The sequence below is a fragment of the Corvus brachyrhynchos genome, unplaced genomic scaffold (genome assembly GCF_000691975.1).
Source record: "Corvus brachyrhynchos isolate BGI_N302 unplaced genomic scaffold, ASM69197v1 scaffold56, whole genome shotgun sequence".
NCBI lineage: Eukaryota > Metazoa > Chordata > Aves > Passeriformes > Corvidae > Corvus > Corvus brachyrhynchos.
The window spans coordinates 3830790-3848667 of record NW_008238664.1 but is presented as its reverse complement, the minus strand read 5'-3'; the positions used below and the strand labels follow the sequence as shown (position 1 = coordinate 3848667).

General features: G+C 39.3%; 1 protein-coding gene across 2 annotated transcripts in view; it reads right to left on the bottom strand.

Moving 5' to 3' along the window:
* Positions 1-1039: 1039 nt before the first annotated feature.
* NCF4 (neutrophil cytosolic factor 4) overlaps positions 1040-17878 on the bottom strand; it is a 40009-nt gene continuing 23170 nt past the window's right edge. The window contains exons 4-13 of one of the 2 annotated variants that reach the window (XM_008636415.2): positions 11698-11784; positions 9718-9802; positions 8415-8568; positions 8041-8111; positions 6539-6666; positions 5530-5587; positions 3826-3924; positions 2955-3085; positions 2796-2861; positions 1040-2008 (exon numbers count right to left, since the gene is read on the bottom strand). In XM_008636415.2, coding sequence (XP_008634637.1) covers positions 1780-2008; positions 2796-2861; positions 2955-3085; positions 3826-3924; positions 5530-5587; positions 6539-6666; positions 8041-8111; positions 8415-8568; positions 9718-9802; positions 11698-11729 — 1053 coding nt within the window. In that variant the 5' untranslated portion in view covers positions 11730-11784 and the 3' untranslated portion in view covers positions 1040-1779. Of the gene's footprint in view, positions 2009-2795; positions 2862-2954; positions 3086-3825; positions 3925-5529; positions 5588-6538; positions 6667-8040; positions 8112-8414; positions 8569-9717; positions 9803-11697; positions 14782-17878 lie in introns of those variants that run through there. The other variant, XM_017737918.1, reaches the window with a different exon arrangement.

Genomic DNA, 17878 nt, shown 5'->3' with positions numbered 1-17878 from the left:
TAATATTTCTAAGTATTATCCATTTCAAAACCAATTAATAATAAATTATAAGTACTATAGTACATAGAAGAAACAAAAGCAAACTGGTGAGAATAGTTGATCTGAAGTTATCCTACACCCAAGGCAGCCTGGTCTTTTAATCCAACCATAAAACTTAGCCCAATAGCCTTCAAAAATAAACCCTAGGAATGTTAGGTAGCCATAAGGAAGAGACATTGCCTTCTCAGGGATAAACAGTGGGGGACTAAGATGAGTGCCCAGATACAGAATAAAACTGCCAGAGTCTGTCTGTCCTACACTGCTACTCCTCCTCTAAATCCCCATGGTACTGACCAAAACCACTGTTAGCACAGTAATTCTCTCACCAGAACTGCATCAATAAACAAGCAAAAAAAATGTATAGTGTGAATAAGGGAAACATGCAGAGCAAGACAAAGAATATGGGGAGTATCTGAGGAAACTGTGTGTCAGAAGGTGTCCATACAAAACCTGCAGACAGTTAGGGGAATATGTAACTTGGCTGGATAGGAAGAATTTCTTTTGCATTGCAGTTTAAAGGCAGAGGGGGATCATCCCGCTCTGATTTTCAAAGGCCAGTGTGTTTATGTTCTTCCAGCACCCATTATAAAAGAGGTCAGTTGTTTCCCAGCAGACATTTTCCCTCCCTTTCCTTTCTCACTGAAAATGTTCCTCCATTGTCAGAGAGATGTGCTGAGTTACTGGTTACATCACAGGATCTAGCTGTCAGTGAAAATCTTTGGATGCCACTTGCTCTGTTGAACTCCAGGAACAAGTAGCAAGGAATTCTGCACACCAGAAGCTTTGCAGGCCATACATGCTGTTAGGTTTCAAACTTACGATGCATTTTCTTATGTATCACAACATGTAATGTCACGGACATAATCATTGCATATTGCTTCATCTCCTTGCTGAACTGCATAGCTACAACGACTCTGATGCAGGAAGTCACATTTTAGAATATTTTAGTAAAATAATGTCAACTAAGTCCCCCCCATCAAAAAATGCTTTTAAATAAAAATTGATGAACTAATATTTAACTTTATTTGTTGAAGAATCTGATACAGTAATTTCTTGTTAGTTCTACTTTGAAGTACAGTGTCAGAAAGCAGAAGGTAGAGAAGAAATTGCTGTTTGAGTTCCCAGAACATGGAGCAAGTAGTTTGTACAATTATATAAAGGCCTATAGGGAACACCACAGGTGTACTAGGTTTGATTCACAGAATTCAATATATTGGTGAGTGGAAAAGAAGAAAGCTGAGCTGGGCTGCAATTTCTTCACCGAAATCCAAAAAAAGTTTTCTTGATGCTTCTAGGACAAACTCTGAATGCCAAGTCAGACTCCAACATGAGAGAAATAATTACACACTGGCACACAAACCTTCAGATCAGCAAATGAAGAGAAAATTATGGGAGTCTAGAAAAAAAATAAAAGCTTACGAAGACATTATGGACAAATAACTAGCCTTGGGAGTGAGAAAAGAGATGTGAGCAGGTCTTGGGGATCAGGACACCTCTACTGCAGGCTAACACTGACTTGCTTTGTGAACATGGCCTGTGATTTTATTTCTCTATTCCTCACCTTCTCTGGCCTCTATGTAGATGTCTCTATTGCACAGGAGTGATAAAAAGCTGAAGAAGTTAACTAAGTACAGATTTTACACTGAAAGGTGATATATTACTAAAAAATTACTCATTTCAAGGACAATGCAAAGGCATGTTGAAGGAAACTGCCTGCAGAGAAGGATATCTATTTAGCCCTTACATTGCTCCTACTGCTTGAGTAGCACCTATTCCTGGACTAGTGTTGTAGATAGCCAAGTCATCTTTGTGAGTGATGTGCAACTTCCAGGAGAAAAAGTGCTTCTCAGAGGGCCTTCTTCTGCTCTGAGACACCATGAGTTCAACATCCTGATCAGAGAGCAAGCGGATCAGATCACCGTCAGGGTCCCGGTAATTCAAAACAATGTCATCTTGGTTAAACTCCTGCCTGGGAGAAAATAAATGGATTGATCCCCAGAAATCAAGGAATGCCTGGGAAGTGCTACATGATGAACAATATACTGACAGTCTAATTAATTTTGATAAAAGCCACACAAAGCCTTGGGTGTTTTGGCATTCTTGATACAGCTACTACTAGAAACCATGCAGCCCACCTTCATGCTGTGTTGTGTTTAAGCTAAGGAATCTATCAGAAACAAGAACCATTTCCAGTAACACCACACAAATGGCACAATTAATCTGTGTATTTGATAGAATTGCCATACAAAGGAGCTGACTGTTGTTGCTACCCACTTTTGCCTACTTATTTTTGCTCTTTCTGAGGAGCGCAAGAATATTAGAACAGCTGTCCTGTTACTAATATTTACTAGTATTTAATGTTCTGAAGTGTTGATGTTCAACACTAGATTAATCTAGTTTGACACTAGTTTAACGGGTGTTAGAAGGCTGTGTCCTGCATCCTGAAGAAGTGTAGTAGACAGAAGGTGCTTTCATGGGGGCACGGCTCTGATCTCAGTACAAGAAATGGAAATTTCTACCCATCATAACTGAGTCAGAAGTGTGTGTCATTCCTTACTTGCTGACAATCCCAAGGAGGACTAGTGTCTGCACAGATGGCTCTGGGCCAAGTCAAAGTGCAACTTCTTCAAGACACTTGAAAAGTATTTCACACACAAAACATGGTGGTGTCCAAGTAGAATGTGGAAAAACTTGGAGCGACATGAACTTGACAAATGTTTAATTATCAAATATACAACTAAGTGCTCGCATTGTACCTCATCAATTCCATTAGATCTTTGAATGATGGAATGCTGCTCAGATCCTCTTCCACTGAGATATCCCTGTATTTAGAAGACATCTAATCATTACATATCAGGACAAGAGAATTGGTGGTGTCTCTTCAGCAGTAAACTGGAAGACTATTTTCTTATTACCTGATAGTGCTCACAGTCTCATCATAATAATAACAGCGGACTTTATTAACTGTGTCTTCCTGCTTTGGTAAATCTTTTATGATCTTCACAAAAGCACATGGGAAAATCCCAGTGGCACCACCAGCAGTTCCCTGGAATGATAGAAAATATTAGAATCAAGAAACCCATGCCATTTTGGCCACATGCAATAGGTTCTGGAATCCAATTAATTAACATAGAAACAACAGTACAAATTTTTCTATAATCAAGAAAAGAAATCCTATGGAAGTGACCTGATGGCATGCCTACAAAAAGATTATACAATTTACATAGTCAAATACCAGGCAGGGGAGTGAAACAGTGTGTAAAAAATGAAAGTCAGATGGTTAGCAAGGAAGGCTGTGGTGTTTGAACAAGGAGAGATATCATATCAGCAAACACACAGTATGTTCTCCTCATCCTTTTTTCAGAACACTGCTGTATTACCCAAGTTCTCCCTAATCAGGCTGACGTGTGTTGTGGTATGAAGCATGAAGCATACATCAACTCACCCTGAGGCAAGAAACCAATTAATCGCTGAAATGGAGTTTCCATCTCCTTTCTGTGGCCTTTCTGTGTTCTAAACACTTCCAAAGAATTAAAAAAACATTCCAGCAGAAGCAAATGCAAATGAAAACTGAAGTCTGGAGGGCAGAAAATTTGTAAGCTAAAAACCATCAAGGAACCAAACAATTACTAATTTGGAATCAAGGATTTGTTCTTGACAGTAAGACCTGATTATGATACAGTTTCTCCTTGAAAGGAAGAGGCAGGTCACGAGGACCAGGAGAGCCCTTTCTACTCATATATTTCAAGGTATGCTAATAATTCAGTACTGCTATTGCAGTCTTACCTCCAACCAGTCTTTGTTTACTTTGCTGAGTAGATAGATCAAATCTCCCTTCTTGAAGCTGAGTTCCAGTTTATTGGTTCCAGGAAAATCAAACAGTGCCTGTGGAAAGTAATAACCTCGAAATTATTAATTCACAGAATGACAAAAGCAAATCTTTCTGTTGTGTTCTTGAGGAGAAAGCATAAAGCAGCAGACAGTGTGCACTTTGTCATCACATATGTATTTCTGGGATAAGGTCACATATATTTGACCGTCGTCTGCAGTTCTCACAATCTCTTCTCCTACTCAGCACACACAAGACTGCTTTGAAGAAGCAGTGAAAGCACTAGGATAAACATGGCCCTGAGAGAGCTACATGCAAGGATTCTTAAAGTGGCAGAACACTGAGCACCAGAGAAATAAATATGCATAAGTTGAAAGCACTTAAGAGCAAGTAAGACAACAGAGCTGAAGACAAATGACAGCTTGAAGTCCTGAGAATTGAAAAGATATATTATTTCTGGTTGCAGCTTTACAGCTTTTAGATTTGCTGCAAAATATCACAAAGAGCCTTAAGAAATTTCAGGAATGTTGTGTTTTAATTAAAGGGTAACTCACTGTTGCTCTTACATCTAGCTTTCAGGTCTGTATGCTGAACTGGGAGATTTGGGAAAGCCTGGGAGACAAATGACAGCTTGAAGTCCTGAGAATTGAAAAGATATATTATTTCTGGTTGCAGCTTTACAGCTTTTAGATTTGCTGCAAAATATCACAAAGAGCCTTAAGAAATTTCAGGAATGTTGTGTTTTAAGGCTGAGTTATCAAAAATGCACATCTCCCCCTTTGTCCTTAGAAAACATGGTAGCCATTTAAATGCTCTTAGAGGAGCAAAAATGAAAAAGTGCTCTTCATTCTATGTTGTGATAGTTCTTTTGGTCTTGTTAATGCCAAGAGTTCTCCCAGTTAAAAAAACAAACAAAACAATGGCTACTGTTGTGCTAGTGGTTCATATGTCTACTTAATAGCTCTTTCAAAAGCCTTTTTTCACCTGTTGAAAAGTTCTGGTAGGTATATTCAATATTTATAAATTAATAGATAAAACCCAAGAGATATGACTGTTCCAAGACCTGTCATTCTCTGTGTAAAGAACAAAACCAACAAACCTCAAAGCCGATGCATGGGGTTTTTAACCTTTTAGGGCAAAGTCACATGTTTCAGGAAGCAAGACCCTGCTCAGACAAATACTAGTTACAAAGCAGTCTCATATGCTTAATAGAGAGAAAATACACCACAAAAGACAAGGGCATGGGCATTTTTCAGTAGAACATTTATGTTACAGAAAATACTAAGATGCCTCACCTGCAAAGCTTTTAAACATATGTTGAAGTCAATGAAGCTGAAGCTTATGCCTGTTTTAAATTTAACTTATGGGTAGCACTATGCAAATGTGGACCATGTGGCAGTAACCTGTACATGTCTCAGTTTTGAATCTCCTGTCACTGTCATTTTGATTTCACAATGGACCTTCTTATTAAAGTGATGAGGAACAGAACGCCTCTTTCCATCCTTTGTTTCATTCCCTGTTCTTAAAATCAATTGTTTTTCTCTGTTGATTTCACTTTCTTTCCCCAAGGTCTAATTGAATAAGGCAACTTGATGGATGAGGTACCAAAGTAAAGCAGAGTTTAATCTCCTGTCCTATGACAGGTTGTGCAGAGTACTCACCTCAGCTCGCGGAGCTGCTGTGCGGTCCAAAACAGGCACTTGATCTGAAATGCTCTTACTGCAAAGAAATGAGACAACAGGGAGGTAAACAGATCTTTCTAAGTCATTAAAAATGCTACACAAACAGTAGTACAGTGTCTGTGTTTCTACTACATAAACTACATGAGAATCTGGGTGCAGCACTGAAATAAATAAATATGGATGCAACAACACTGCCCTAGTTCTCTTGGTTTCAGTGCAGAGCAGCAGCAATCTGATGGTGTCTGCTGCTGAGAACAGATGGAATTTTCAATACAGTCAGTATTCTGGACCTCTCTTCCACAAGACTGCTCAGTCCCCCTACTCTGCCTTCTGGGCATCTCTGTTTCTAGCATTTATGGCATTTAGTTCAAACTGCCATCATACACACATGCAGTTTTTGCACTGTTTGAGGTGGGTGAAAAGGAAGCGAGTCCGTCTTTGGAATGCTGAAAGGAGAATTAATTTATCTGGAGGGTAATGAAGTATGACATCTACTTAGCAGTTCTCCACAGAGGTGTCAATGCTGCTATGTAGGACAGGCCCTTTTTTAGACAAAGGATAGGAAGAAATTAAGTATTCAGTTTCATTTAGCGTCTGAACCAGATCTCACTGAATTCAGTGCCAAAACTCACATCGACTTCAGTGGTGCAAGCCTATGCCCTTATGCTTGGCCTGTGTATTCTGCACATTATAGTAGAGATTACCATTAAAGAAATACAGGCACATAGAGCTGGACAGTATTTTTAAAAAGCAAGGTATATTCTCATTTTGGAATTTTCCTTTAATGCAAGTGCCACATCCACTTTAAAAATATGAGATTACTGAAACAAGAAATAGTCTGTGTTCACTCCACCACAAAGACCCTCATAATAGGAATTCATGGATTCACTTGGAAAACACAGTGGTGATCCTCATCTCTCTCTCCCCCCAAAACTGGACAGCATCTCTTACATCAAGCAATGCTGAAAAAAACATGTCAATCACTTACACTCGGCGTGTCCGTGGGCGAAGCCGTCTCAGTCTGTGAGGCACCTGCTCACCATCAAAGGTTGAGTGGTAGAAGAACAGCCGTACATCTTCATCCATCAACACCCAAGCAGGGAGGCAGAGCAGGTTCTGTGCCAAGAGCAAGCAGGAAGCAGAGTGTAACAGTGGGAGAGACCAATTCTGTGTTTATTTACATGTAACAAATATACCTCTCTGACCTACAGGATCATGAAGGATATTCATTACTGCCAGAAATCTCCCTCCTCTCCCTTCTCACTCAGCAGGATGCAGCTGAACAGCTGACAGTCTCTCCTCTTTACTCCTGGAGTTGGCCAATGTATTGCTTCACTCTTTTTGTACCTGATTTACTGCAGGAGTAAATTGCTTTTTGTCTTTCTCTTCAGAACATGAACCACTGTGGAAAAAAGGCAATCTTAAGTAGTGGAAGTCTTGGCCAGTGCTTCAGACTTTTACTGATTTAAAATTCAGGTCTTCAGTTAACCTGCGCACAAAGAATATCTCTCCTTGATGTATGCTGCATCTTCACTCTAATTCAGGTGATCTCAGAAGCCTACCTGTCCTAATTCTGTCTGTGAGAGTCAATTTTCTTCTTGGTAGCTGGTACGGTGCTGTGTTGGATTTAGCATGAGATAATGTTGATAACACATGGAAGTTTTAGGTGTTTCTAACTAATGGCTTACTTAGTCTGAGCCAAGGATTTTTCTGTTGCCCATGCTCTGTCAGTGAGGAGCTGCACAAGAATCTAGGAGGGAGGATGGCCAGGACAGCTGGTCCAAACTGGCCAAAGGGATATTCCATGCCAGGGAACATCATACCCAGTATATAAACTGGAGGGGGTTGACCGGGAGCCACTGATCACTGGCTGGCCATCGGTCAGCAGGTGGTGAGCAATTGTATTGTGCATCATTTGTTTGTTTTCTTCTTTAGTTTTACTTCTCTCTGTCTTTTTGGTTACCTCCCTTCTAATTACAATTATTAGTATTGTATTTGACTGTATTTCAATTGTTAAACTGTTCTTATGTCAGCCCATGGGTTTTACCTTTTCCTGACTGCCCTCCCCATTCCATTAGGGGAGGAGGGAGTGAGCAAGAGGCTGCACGGCACTTAGATAGTGGGTGTTGTTAAAGCAAAACCCACACACCATTCTCCTAGTCCCTTAGATGCATACACCAATTCTATTCATGCAACACCTGGAGATTCACCATTTCCTCATACATCTTGGGGGGTTTGGTAAGGATATCTATCTGTAGATGAAGGCAGAGAGTGAGCCTTTGTGAACCGCGTGTTCCAGAAGATCCTACAGTATGAACAATCTGGGGAAGAGGACTGCAGGTTGTACCACAGCATGGGCACTGTCTTCAGGAAAGCAATGCAGAGAGAAGCAGACACTTAGGACTCTAACAGTACTGCCTGTCTTAGCTGATTTCAACTGCTAATTATCTGCAGTGCTCAGTGCATTCTCTACTTAAAATTAAGTTTTACCTTTATGTAGACATTTAGGATAGGAATCCTTTTCTCAGCAATTTCCTTTTTGGCACCAACAAAAACTTTTCCTGGAAAATATAAAACCTGTGACAGTTATTGAAGGGAAAAAAATAAAAGGAGGCTGTCAAAAAAAATGAAGCAATCAGGAGAAAGTAGAAGCTCAAAAAAAATACATATTTTCTAAAGGACTTTAGGTTTCTAAATGAACTTTACCACAAGTGAAGGGACTGTCATTGGAACATGACTTCTCTGGCATCCATAGCCAGGAATTAGTTCCTTGTCACAACTGCTTCTCTCAGTGCATTCCTCTTTAGGACAGCCTGAGCTGAAAAAGCTGCTGATTATGCAAAGATTTGGTACTGACAGCTTACCTGGCAGTACAGGAAGCGTGCAGGTAAATGGGCTGTTATTGCTCTCTGGCCCATATCTCTCCTCCAGTTTGGTGTGCAGGGCATAGAACTCACGATAGCGCCGGAAAATCAGGTATCTGCCACCACCTTTAAGCTTTACTTCAATGACAAACATCTGAAACAGAGAAGAGGGATTCAGGCTGAGGTTCATGCTTATAAATACTCACCAAATGAATGTGAGGAATAAAATAGGAACATAAGATCAGTGCTCCATTAGTGGGAATATTCTCTTAGGGGAAGAGGAAAGCAAGCCTTCAGTTAAGCATTGCAAACTCAAGAACTAGGAAGTAACAAGTTAGCACCAGTGTGGTATTTGTGTGGGTCCAGCTTGCACATGAAGCATGTCCCTGTGGCTGCTTTCTGTCATATAATCTTAAAAGGAAACATGAAATTACTAGATTCAACTTTATGCTTACACACTTTCCCTCAGTGACAAACAAAACACATTAGGGAGACAAACACAAATATTTTACAGTAAGATGCCTTGGACATCTAAATTTAGATACAAACAGACATCTAAATGAATTGCTTTTCAGAATTGAAGGCATTCATACTTCTTTTTGACTTTAATGTACATAATTTCAGGAATTATGGTCCAACCTCCTTCAACCACTATTTTATTTTCTCTTGACAAAATTGCTTTGCTCTAAAGGAACCCACTTCCGTGCACTGACCTCTGAGTCACATTGCAGCCAGATCCTTCAGAAAACATAAAGACTGAGCAACCAAACATCACTGTATTCCAGAATAAAACCTGAATACTGCAGTGGGAAGCAATGTCTCCAGCAGAAGTCAGACTGAGGTGGTCATATTTAAAACCCTCAGAAAATCTTAGTGTCTTCCCCTACTATTCCCTTCCTGTGTGCTCTTTCATGTCTTAATATGCTACCTCCTGTGAAGATGGGAGCATCCTAGCTTGCCAGTACCATGGAATAATGAAGCAAGACTCTGCCCTTCTACCCTCTGAATTCTTTTCCCACCATCTTCACCAAAGGTACAGCACTCCAACAGGAAATAAATCAGATATTAGAAAATAATTACAATGCTAGAGGATATCTCTCACATTTCATTCAGAAAATAAATGTTTAGACTAAATCTGGAATAACTATCCTCCAGTCCAGAAAAAATAAAGCACTGAGAAGTCTTCCACATGGAACTACTCATGCCAAAAAGCAACTACACCAGAATAACTGCATTTTGCTTCCCACAACCAAACCAGTCACAGATGAAGGCATATAGAGGCAGCATAAATCTCCCTTCTTACATAGTAATTAGTAAAGCCTTTCTTCTCTTCAATATCTGCAATGTTAGCTGAAACAGGTACATCATCTGGAAGCTGGTCAAAATCACTGTGAAGCAAGAACAGAAGATTTAGGTTACTCATACTGGTAATAATAAAATAGCCTTTGAAATATCCTATGCCACACAGAGCAAAGACAGGCAATATCACATTTTCTATTATCAAAATCAAGACGTTAGAAACTCATGGTGTCATTCTCTTCCTCTGGAGGTCTGATCTTGAGATGTCAAGTTTCAATAGGTTCAGCACAAGTCAGTGACCATTGTGAAGATTCATCATGCCTGAAAAATACCCCTCTCATTCCTATCCTTGCTTGAGGAACAGGACTACAAAACAAACACTTGAACTGCTAAGCTTTTCCTGAGAAATATGATCAGCTGTGGATGCATTCCTAATCCTTCCTTAATCTAGAAGATTTACAATAGGAACTCTGCATCAGGAGATCTTATTCTAAGGAGATCATTATATATCATGATTTATGCTGCTGTTATTTCTGCATTCCTGTAGGGAATAGGAAACAGTTCTGAGAAAATAACTTGTTATGCTAGGTGCTGTGGAAACTGACAGCACAAAGCTAAATCCTAAAAACTTTTTACTCTGTGCAATATGCATAAAATATACCACATACATATAAGAAAAGAAACAACAGGATAAGCACAAACAGAGAAAGAACAAAGAAACAAAAATATAGGATTTTTTGTATCAAAACTAGTGGTGCCTACACCAGCTGTCAAAATGTTTTCAAGTTTTCTTGCAAACATCACAATAAAGCAAACTCTTAAAGAGGACTTGAAAAAAAAATGAGTAGGATAGCAAATATTTAGAGAGAGACCTCCCAGTCACAGCAGATAAGATTCAGCATAGAATCATGGAATATTTGGAGTTGGGAGGGACCCACAAAGATCATCGAGTCCAACTCTTAAGTGAATGGCCCACACGGGGATCAAACCTGCAACCTTGGCATTAATCTCCCAGTCACAGCAGACAACCTGAAGCAAGCATAAAGATACTTCTTTGAAAATGTCAAAAATGTGTGAAGGAACACATGGTAGCAGGCAAGGTTAGAATAAGCATTGCAGATCCTACAAAGAATTGGATTTGAAGTGAGGAGGAAGGATCCCTGCAGGAACACCTAAAGAGCAGCCATACGACCACACAGTCATGTTACTCGCCTATATTGTCCACACAACAAAACAGCATGGATTAGCAGGTGCTTTTTGTGACCTTCTCCTTGGTGCAACAGCTTTGACAAGCAGAAGACAAATTCACCTTTGCTTCAATCTTATAACTCAGTGTTGTTAGAGGGGTATTTATATTAACACCTGAGTAACAAGCATCAAGAATGAGGAAAACAAGGTAACAAATGAGATAAAACTTTTTAAACTTTTAAAAGGATCATCTAAGAAATGCCAAGCTGACAAAATGTTAAATATTCTGATAACACAAAAAAAGTGGTAGTTGTCTCAGTTTATTCTGCTAGGAGAATATCCCAAGCAGGGGTTTCCACGAGGCATAGCATGAAGTAATGATGCAACATCTTGCAATAGAGTGCTGTAAATGGAGAATGCCATGAATCAGCACCACCCACAATACTGTAAATACTACCCCTTACTGTGAAGAGGGATGTGGTTATAGAAATCAAGAGATATAATTAGTCATATCACAAACACTCATATCATAAACTCCAGTAAAAGGGAAACTGTTTTGCAGCTATAAAGAGGACAGTGACCCACTATGTCCTAGGTGGTGAATAGCCCCCACAAAAAGAAAGTCCACTCCAGCATAAGAAATGGTCTGCTGTACCCTGAGCAGCCTAAGTGTGGAAGTTACAATAACAAGAAGCTTTTTAGAATCACCAAAGATGCTTGCATCCTAATTAAATGAACAGATCACAGCAGTTACATGAGGCTTGTGGGGAGGCAGGAGAAGGTAGAGACACATTACCTCTTTTCTCGCAGCTGTCGGGGAAGAGACATGGTTCTTCTTAAATCCGGATGACTAAGATCTATTCCTCTACTTCTTGGGCAGTTCCTGGTTTAATAGGATGAACACAAAGTAATTCTCCCTGCATGAAACAAGACCCCTTTGCAAGGCCTCAGAGATCTTTTTTTAATGTTTCAGTGTCAGACAATTTCTGCTCTACCTCCCCACCCCCACGAGTTTGAGGAAGTACCACGGGAAAAACAGTAAAAAAGAAAGACTGTGCTGTGCTGTCTGTCATGTCTCAAAACTACCACAGTTGAGAAACTGAAAGCCCAAGAAAAAGCAGAAACCATGAGCCACATATTCCATTGTCCAACCCTCCACCGAAACATTTGCTTCTGTTGAAAGCCAGTATGAGTGGGCTCAGCAAAGTCTATTTTGCCTCAGCTAAAATATCCCCATATACACCTCTACATTAATATTTGTAAACTAGGATGAATACTTCTGATCACTTCTTGAGGCTCTGTGATTCCCAAGGATCCTCCTTTTCACAGACCAAGAGCCAGGAGGTGGAGCTAAAGAATAAATTTTAAAATGGAAGCAGAATGTATCATCAGAAAATTCAACCTTGTCGAACACCAGGGCATCGGGCACAGGATGAGCTTTGAAGGATGGATCACTGAAAGTAAGACAGGAGTCCTTTAATGACCAGAGATCTTTTTGGCTTCATGTGCTCCAAACAACCCACATTTGCCACATACATAGACAAGGTAATGGCTCACTCTGGCTTGTACTCAAATTGTAGTGACAAAGCATTTATATAACATCAGTTGACAATCTTTCAAGAAGAAAATAAAAGGAAGAAAGTGACAAGGAAACCATGATTTCTTAACAATGTGGCTAAGTTGCAACACAGCTTATCTGCCTTAGTCAAAAGCTATTATGTGCATCCTTGCCTCTCCATTTCAGTCTTTGACTCTCTTCCATTTTAGTGTTCAATACATATTTGCTTCCTTCTCATCCTTCTGCTGCCAAGAACAAAAATTCCCATCTGAATGGAGCAAAAATCAACCAGCATCCTTCAAAATAAAACTCTATTTACAACTGTAATCATCAGCCTTGAGAGTAACTGCATCGCATTGCATTGCATTTTAATGAAGTAAATCCTTCACCCATCTCCTGTCCATGGATAACTCTAGGCACCACAATAGAATTTCAGAGGGGATATAGTGTCTCTTGATCAGAAGGGACCAGGAGAACCTACAAAGCTCTGAACTGTATTTTCTGAGTGAACTGCTACTCTGCTACATATCATAGCTTTGACAAGAAACTCACAGAAATGGTATTCTAATTTTTTCAAATGTCTGTAAAGATAATCTAGGTACAATGCAGATACATCTTTTAATAGACAGAGAATATGACACAATGCAAAAATACACATTCATTGTTTATCTAGGGAGGTGGCTTTTAGAAAACATGTCAACAGAAACTCTCAAACAAATTGTCTATGCAGGTGCTTTCCTGTAAGAAGAGTAAAACAAACTGAAAGCAGCTCAATTCCACTACTCTCTACTGGAGATTACAGCAAGTAATAATACTAACCTGACAGAATAATGCTAAACCTACTAAGAAAGTTTATGATTCTGCAGTATTTTCTTGTTCTGAACTCAACCAGAAAAAAGACTTTATTTTCTGACAAAAGACAGACTTCTACCTCAGAAGAGTGGATAGCTGATTGGTTAGAGGGATCACCAAGGCTGTGAGACTAAGGTTGGACACACTGCTTTGCCATGTTCTTCTGTGCCAAATCAATGCTTTAACTACCACATGTTTTCTCTTCATTTCTACTATTGTAATACTGTCTTAGAAATAACAATTTCTATTATTTGGGCTGAGAAAATAGGCTGTCCCTAGTCAAACACACATTCTTTCTCTGTTCAAATAACTATTTTATGAATGAAATAAATGCCCATTACAAAACTGATATCGTAATGATAGTACCTATGTCAAGAGATATGCCTGCACTAGGACTGTATCCAATTTCATCAGCTGATGTCACAGCTCTCAGTTTTGAGAAAACCCATCCATACACTATGGCTAGCATGGTCATTGTGGTGCTATGCACCAACCCAAATACATGTGCAAGAGAAAGAAGGAATTCATCCAAGTGCAAGGAATACAGAAGAAAAATTAGTTCATTAAAGGAGACTGCTAAGAGAATCCTCAGATGGCTGAATCATGACCATATGCTGCCACCACTATATGCCTCTTCACAGTTCACTATCTCCTGTATTATTTTGGACATGCCTGTGAGCTGTGAAACTGTGGCCTTCTGTCCAATGCACCTGTTGTTAGAAAACACATGTACAAGGATACCCTGGAAATCCGAGAGTATCAGCTAGGACCAAACAACCAAAGCAAGTGAGGAATTTTAATGAAAAATAGGAATGTAGCCCTAAATCACTAACAATACATGAACTGCTAATAAAAGGTAAATCAAAAAATGCAGCAGAAATACTCAGCAGAATCAAGTTTGGATGACAGCACTACATACCACATCTGCTAGGGCAGCAGCTACTGTACCGTTTTGCACGTCTCTATAGAATAATGGCTTCTCTCTGATGCACCTGATGTTAGAAAAGTGTTGTGCAGTTATGCTCAATCACCATAGCATAAATCTTTCAAGTGGTAGGATAAAGTGAACAAGAATAATACTCTTAAAAGATCTCTGATCTCATGAGAGATTAATCTGCAAAGGAAATAACACTTAGCCATCACTGCAAGGAAGCTGAACATCAAATAGAAACACATACGGCAGAGTTGGCTTGCAAGACACTCTCATTCATCCTGTTGTTTTCAAAGGACATGTGGAATATTTGTAGCATGCACAGCATTAGCAGTCAGGTGTCTTGGCTTCTGTGGTTGCTTGAGACTGAGCTGCAACTGTAATAACACTGATTTGGGAAGTGTTCAGGGATCTATTCCATTTTCCTTTAATAATACTTGTTACAGATTTTTCTTGTATGGTTACCATCAGCTTTACGGAATCCTTCAATAGATTTTACAATATTTATTTTCAAATACCATGTGTAAAACCATGTTTAAAATAGTTGCTATTTTTATTATAGCACATGAATAATTAATTACAGTTCTGTAAAATTTTTGGACAAAAGTTACATTAGATAAGCTATTCATGTCTGCTCTGCAATCTTCAGAGCTCTTTTGCAGGTAGTGCTACAAAATCCTTAGGAGGCAGTTGGCGCAATGGTAAGCAACAAGACTGTTTCTTTCCTATATGCTTTCAGGACAGTTGAAAATAAAACCATTTAAAAAATAAAAAACAAACAAAAAAACCCCAAAGTTGAACTTGTCCTATCTTTCTGAACTTCTTGGGGAAAAAACCAAAGAGGGCATAAGTTGAGAGTTGAGCTAATTGGTTTTGTATTCTTCATTTGATAATGGCTCAATTCGTAATGTCTGAATGTATGGATACTCTCCCTCTCATGCATCGTGTTGGGTTTAAAAAAGCCACAGGAGTATGGATTGATAGAATTTGTAAATGTGTTTTGAATTAAATCTGGGCACAGTTTTCATTATTGCTTTTTTAGGGTAAAAAGTAGCTAGTAGGCATTTGCAGAAAAGGACCCTTTTCATGCCCTGCTGATATAAATACAACTAAATAATCCATCTTGGACTGAAGAAATTTAAAGGTCAGCATTTACCACTGATCCTGACAGTGAATTTAATGGTGTCATTTCCAGAATAAATTATTACTCAACATGGAAGAGGTTTACAGAACCAAATGTTAAAGAAAGAGCAGCATTTTTTTTGATGCCATTCTTCTCAGAACATCAAACTAAATCATATACCTGAATCTTGGCTTTTTCACCTCTATTGCTTGAGCAAAATAAGGAATAAGTATTGCAGGAAAAAAAACTACCCCAAAAAGTGAGATTTTTCTTTTGACATTATCAGCTATTTTGGAAATACGTAACCAACAGTACCATTCTGAGGTTTGATGGTTCATGATTCAGTAGGCAGATCTCGCCAGCTCTTCTTGCACAGACCAATATCACAGCAGTATTATGATCTTCCTCTCTGTGGAAAACAATTCTTCTATAAAAATAAACCTGCTTCCTTTGAAAATCTTTTAAAAATATACAGGATTTCTTCCTGATAGAGTAGAATCACTTAGATTAGAAGAGTTAGAAGAAACTACTCCTTCATGAGCAATGGAGCTTTTTGTTCTTGCAGAGCTCAGACGGATATTGATGCCCAGGACTAGACTAAGTGAGAAAAATGGAAGCTCAGAACCAACAAGAGAACATTTCTTCATCCAGATCACATATCACTTCCTGGATAAAAGAGGCAAATAAGGAAGAAATAGGGCAGAGCTTGTCACTGCTGTTGTGCATGACAGATATGGGCTGGAGGTGGAATCCTGTGCTCCAGTCAACTTCTCCAATGTCAAAATCTGGTAACTGGCCATTGCAGACAAAGAAGCAGGAAAGTTCCTTTCAAGAACTCCTAGGAGAGCTGTGCCTACAACCGTCCCTCCAGAACTTTAAAATCTAGTTTTAGTGCATAGCAGCAGTGCACCTTTGTGGCAGGAGGGTCTTTGTGTTTTAAGTCTTCTAATCGTCTTGAGAATCAAAAATCTGTCAGAGTTATTGCTATTCAAGACAGACAAAATTCTGCTTCATCTATTTCACAAGCTCAAAAGACCTGTTAAAATTACTCAAAAAGATTTCACTGAACTTCCCCAAATGGCAAAACAGGGTTGGGATTTGCTAAAATTTGTGCAGTGATGCATTCCTAACAGTTTAATTTCCCCATCCATTTGAAGAAATCCTGTGACCAAATTCCTTTTAGCTAATTTAGAAACTTTAGATAATGTCTTTAGTTAAGTGAAGTTTTCTGTACAGTGAAGAAAGACAGGCACCACTGACCAGTAAGTAAGACCTCAAGTGGGCCAATGCTCCCTATGAAGGTTTTATCTGTCTTCTAGGAATATATATGAATTATGAAATGGCTATACTCCCAGTTTTGTCACCTCAGGTTTCTAAAGGTAAGGAAATAAATCTGTGCCTTACTGTGGACCTAGTTATTACTGTAAAAAGGTACTTTCTCATTCGGGACTCAGCTATATTTGGATATGCACTTTTACACTGGTAAAATTGTCTTTACCCTAGGGGAGTTGTACTACTTAAGATACACTGATATAGTCAAAGAAGCACAATTTTCTGGTGCAGAAACATCCAGTCTGCTCATTGTAGAGAGTTTATGGCTCATTTTCTAATGGTTCATAAATTGGGACAATATTCCTTAATAAAATCAGGGGGCAAGGGGGCTAGAGATTAAGACAGGTAGTCAAGTGGCAAATATAGAGGCAAAAAATATCAGTCCTGTGATTTTCAAAGTTCTGTTCTGTCTATTCCTCACAGCCTGCCTCACCTGCTGCCTCACCTACTGGCCATTTAGTACCTCAGCCTTCATTCCTTGAAAGATAAACTTGTGGAATTAATGCACCAATTAACGTTTCAATAAGCAATTCCAAGTCAGTGGCTGGACTGTACATTTCAAGTCTGGAAGGCTGGAGTTTATGTCTCCCATCATCAACAGGCAGAAGGCTGCTTCGTTATGTGAGACCGGGTCTGAAAAAGAGACCTCTTAATTAACTGCCACAGCAAGTTCAGCCACAGGCTTGCTGTGTGTAATTCCTTCTGCCTTAGCTTTGCCATCTGTAAAGTAGGGCTGACTAAGACTTTTCTCATGAGGGGGGAGGGGAGAAGGAAAAATGCTCAGTAGAGGTATAATTCTTGGGGGAAATCAGGTAAAAACTGAGAAACTACAACCATTATCCTTAGAAACCAGCCTGCCCTCAAATCACCTGCAGTGCAAACAGAAAACAACACAAAAAGGTAGGTCTTCTAAAATGTGCCAGTAATGCACCGATGCCAGGCCTTAGAACAGATTCCCAAACCCTCAGAAAATACTGTAATGGCTAAACTATCACATATGTTAAACAGCAGTAGCCAATGGGCCTGTCCTACTACAGAAAACAACAAGGAAAGGAAATTAACTTTCTGCCCAGACTGCTATTTAGTCTTGGAATACATCATCGTGCTTGTGGATTGCTTCAATAATCTGAGCCAAACAAAAGTACTGGAGAACTTTGAAGTTGTGATTTCAAGAAATGAGT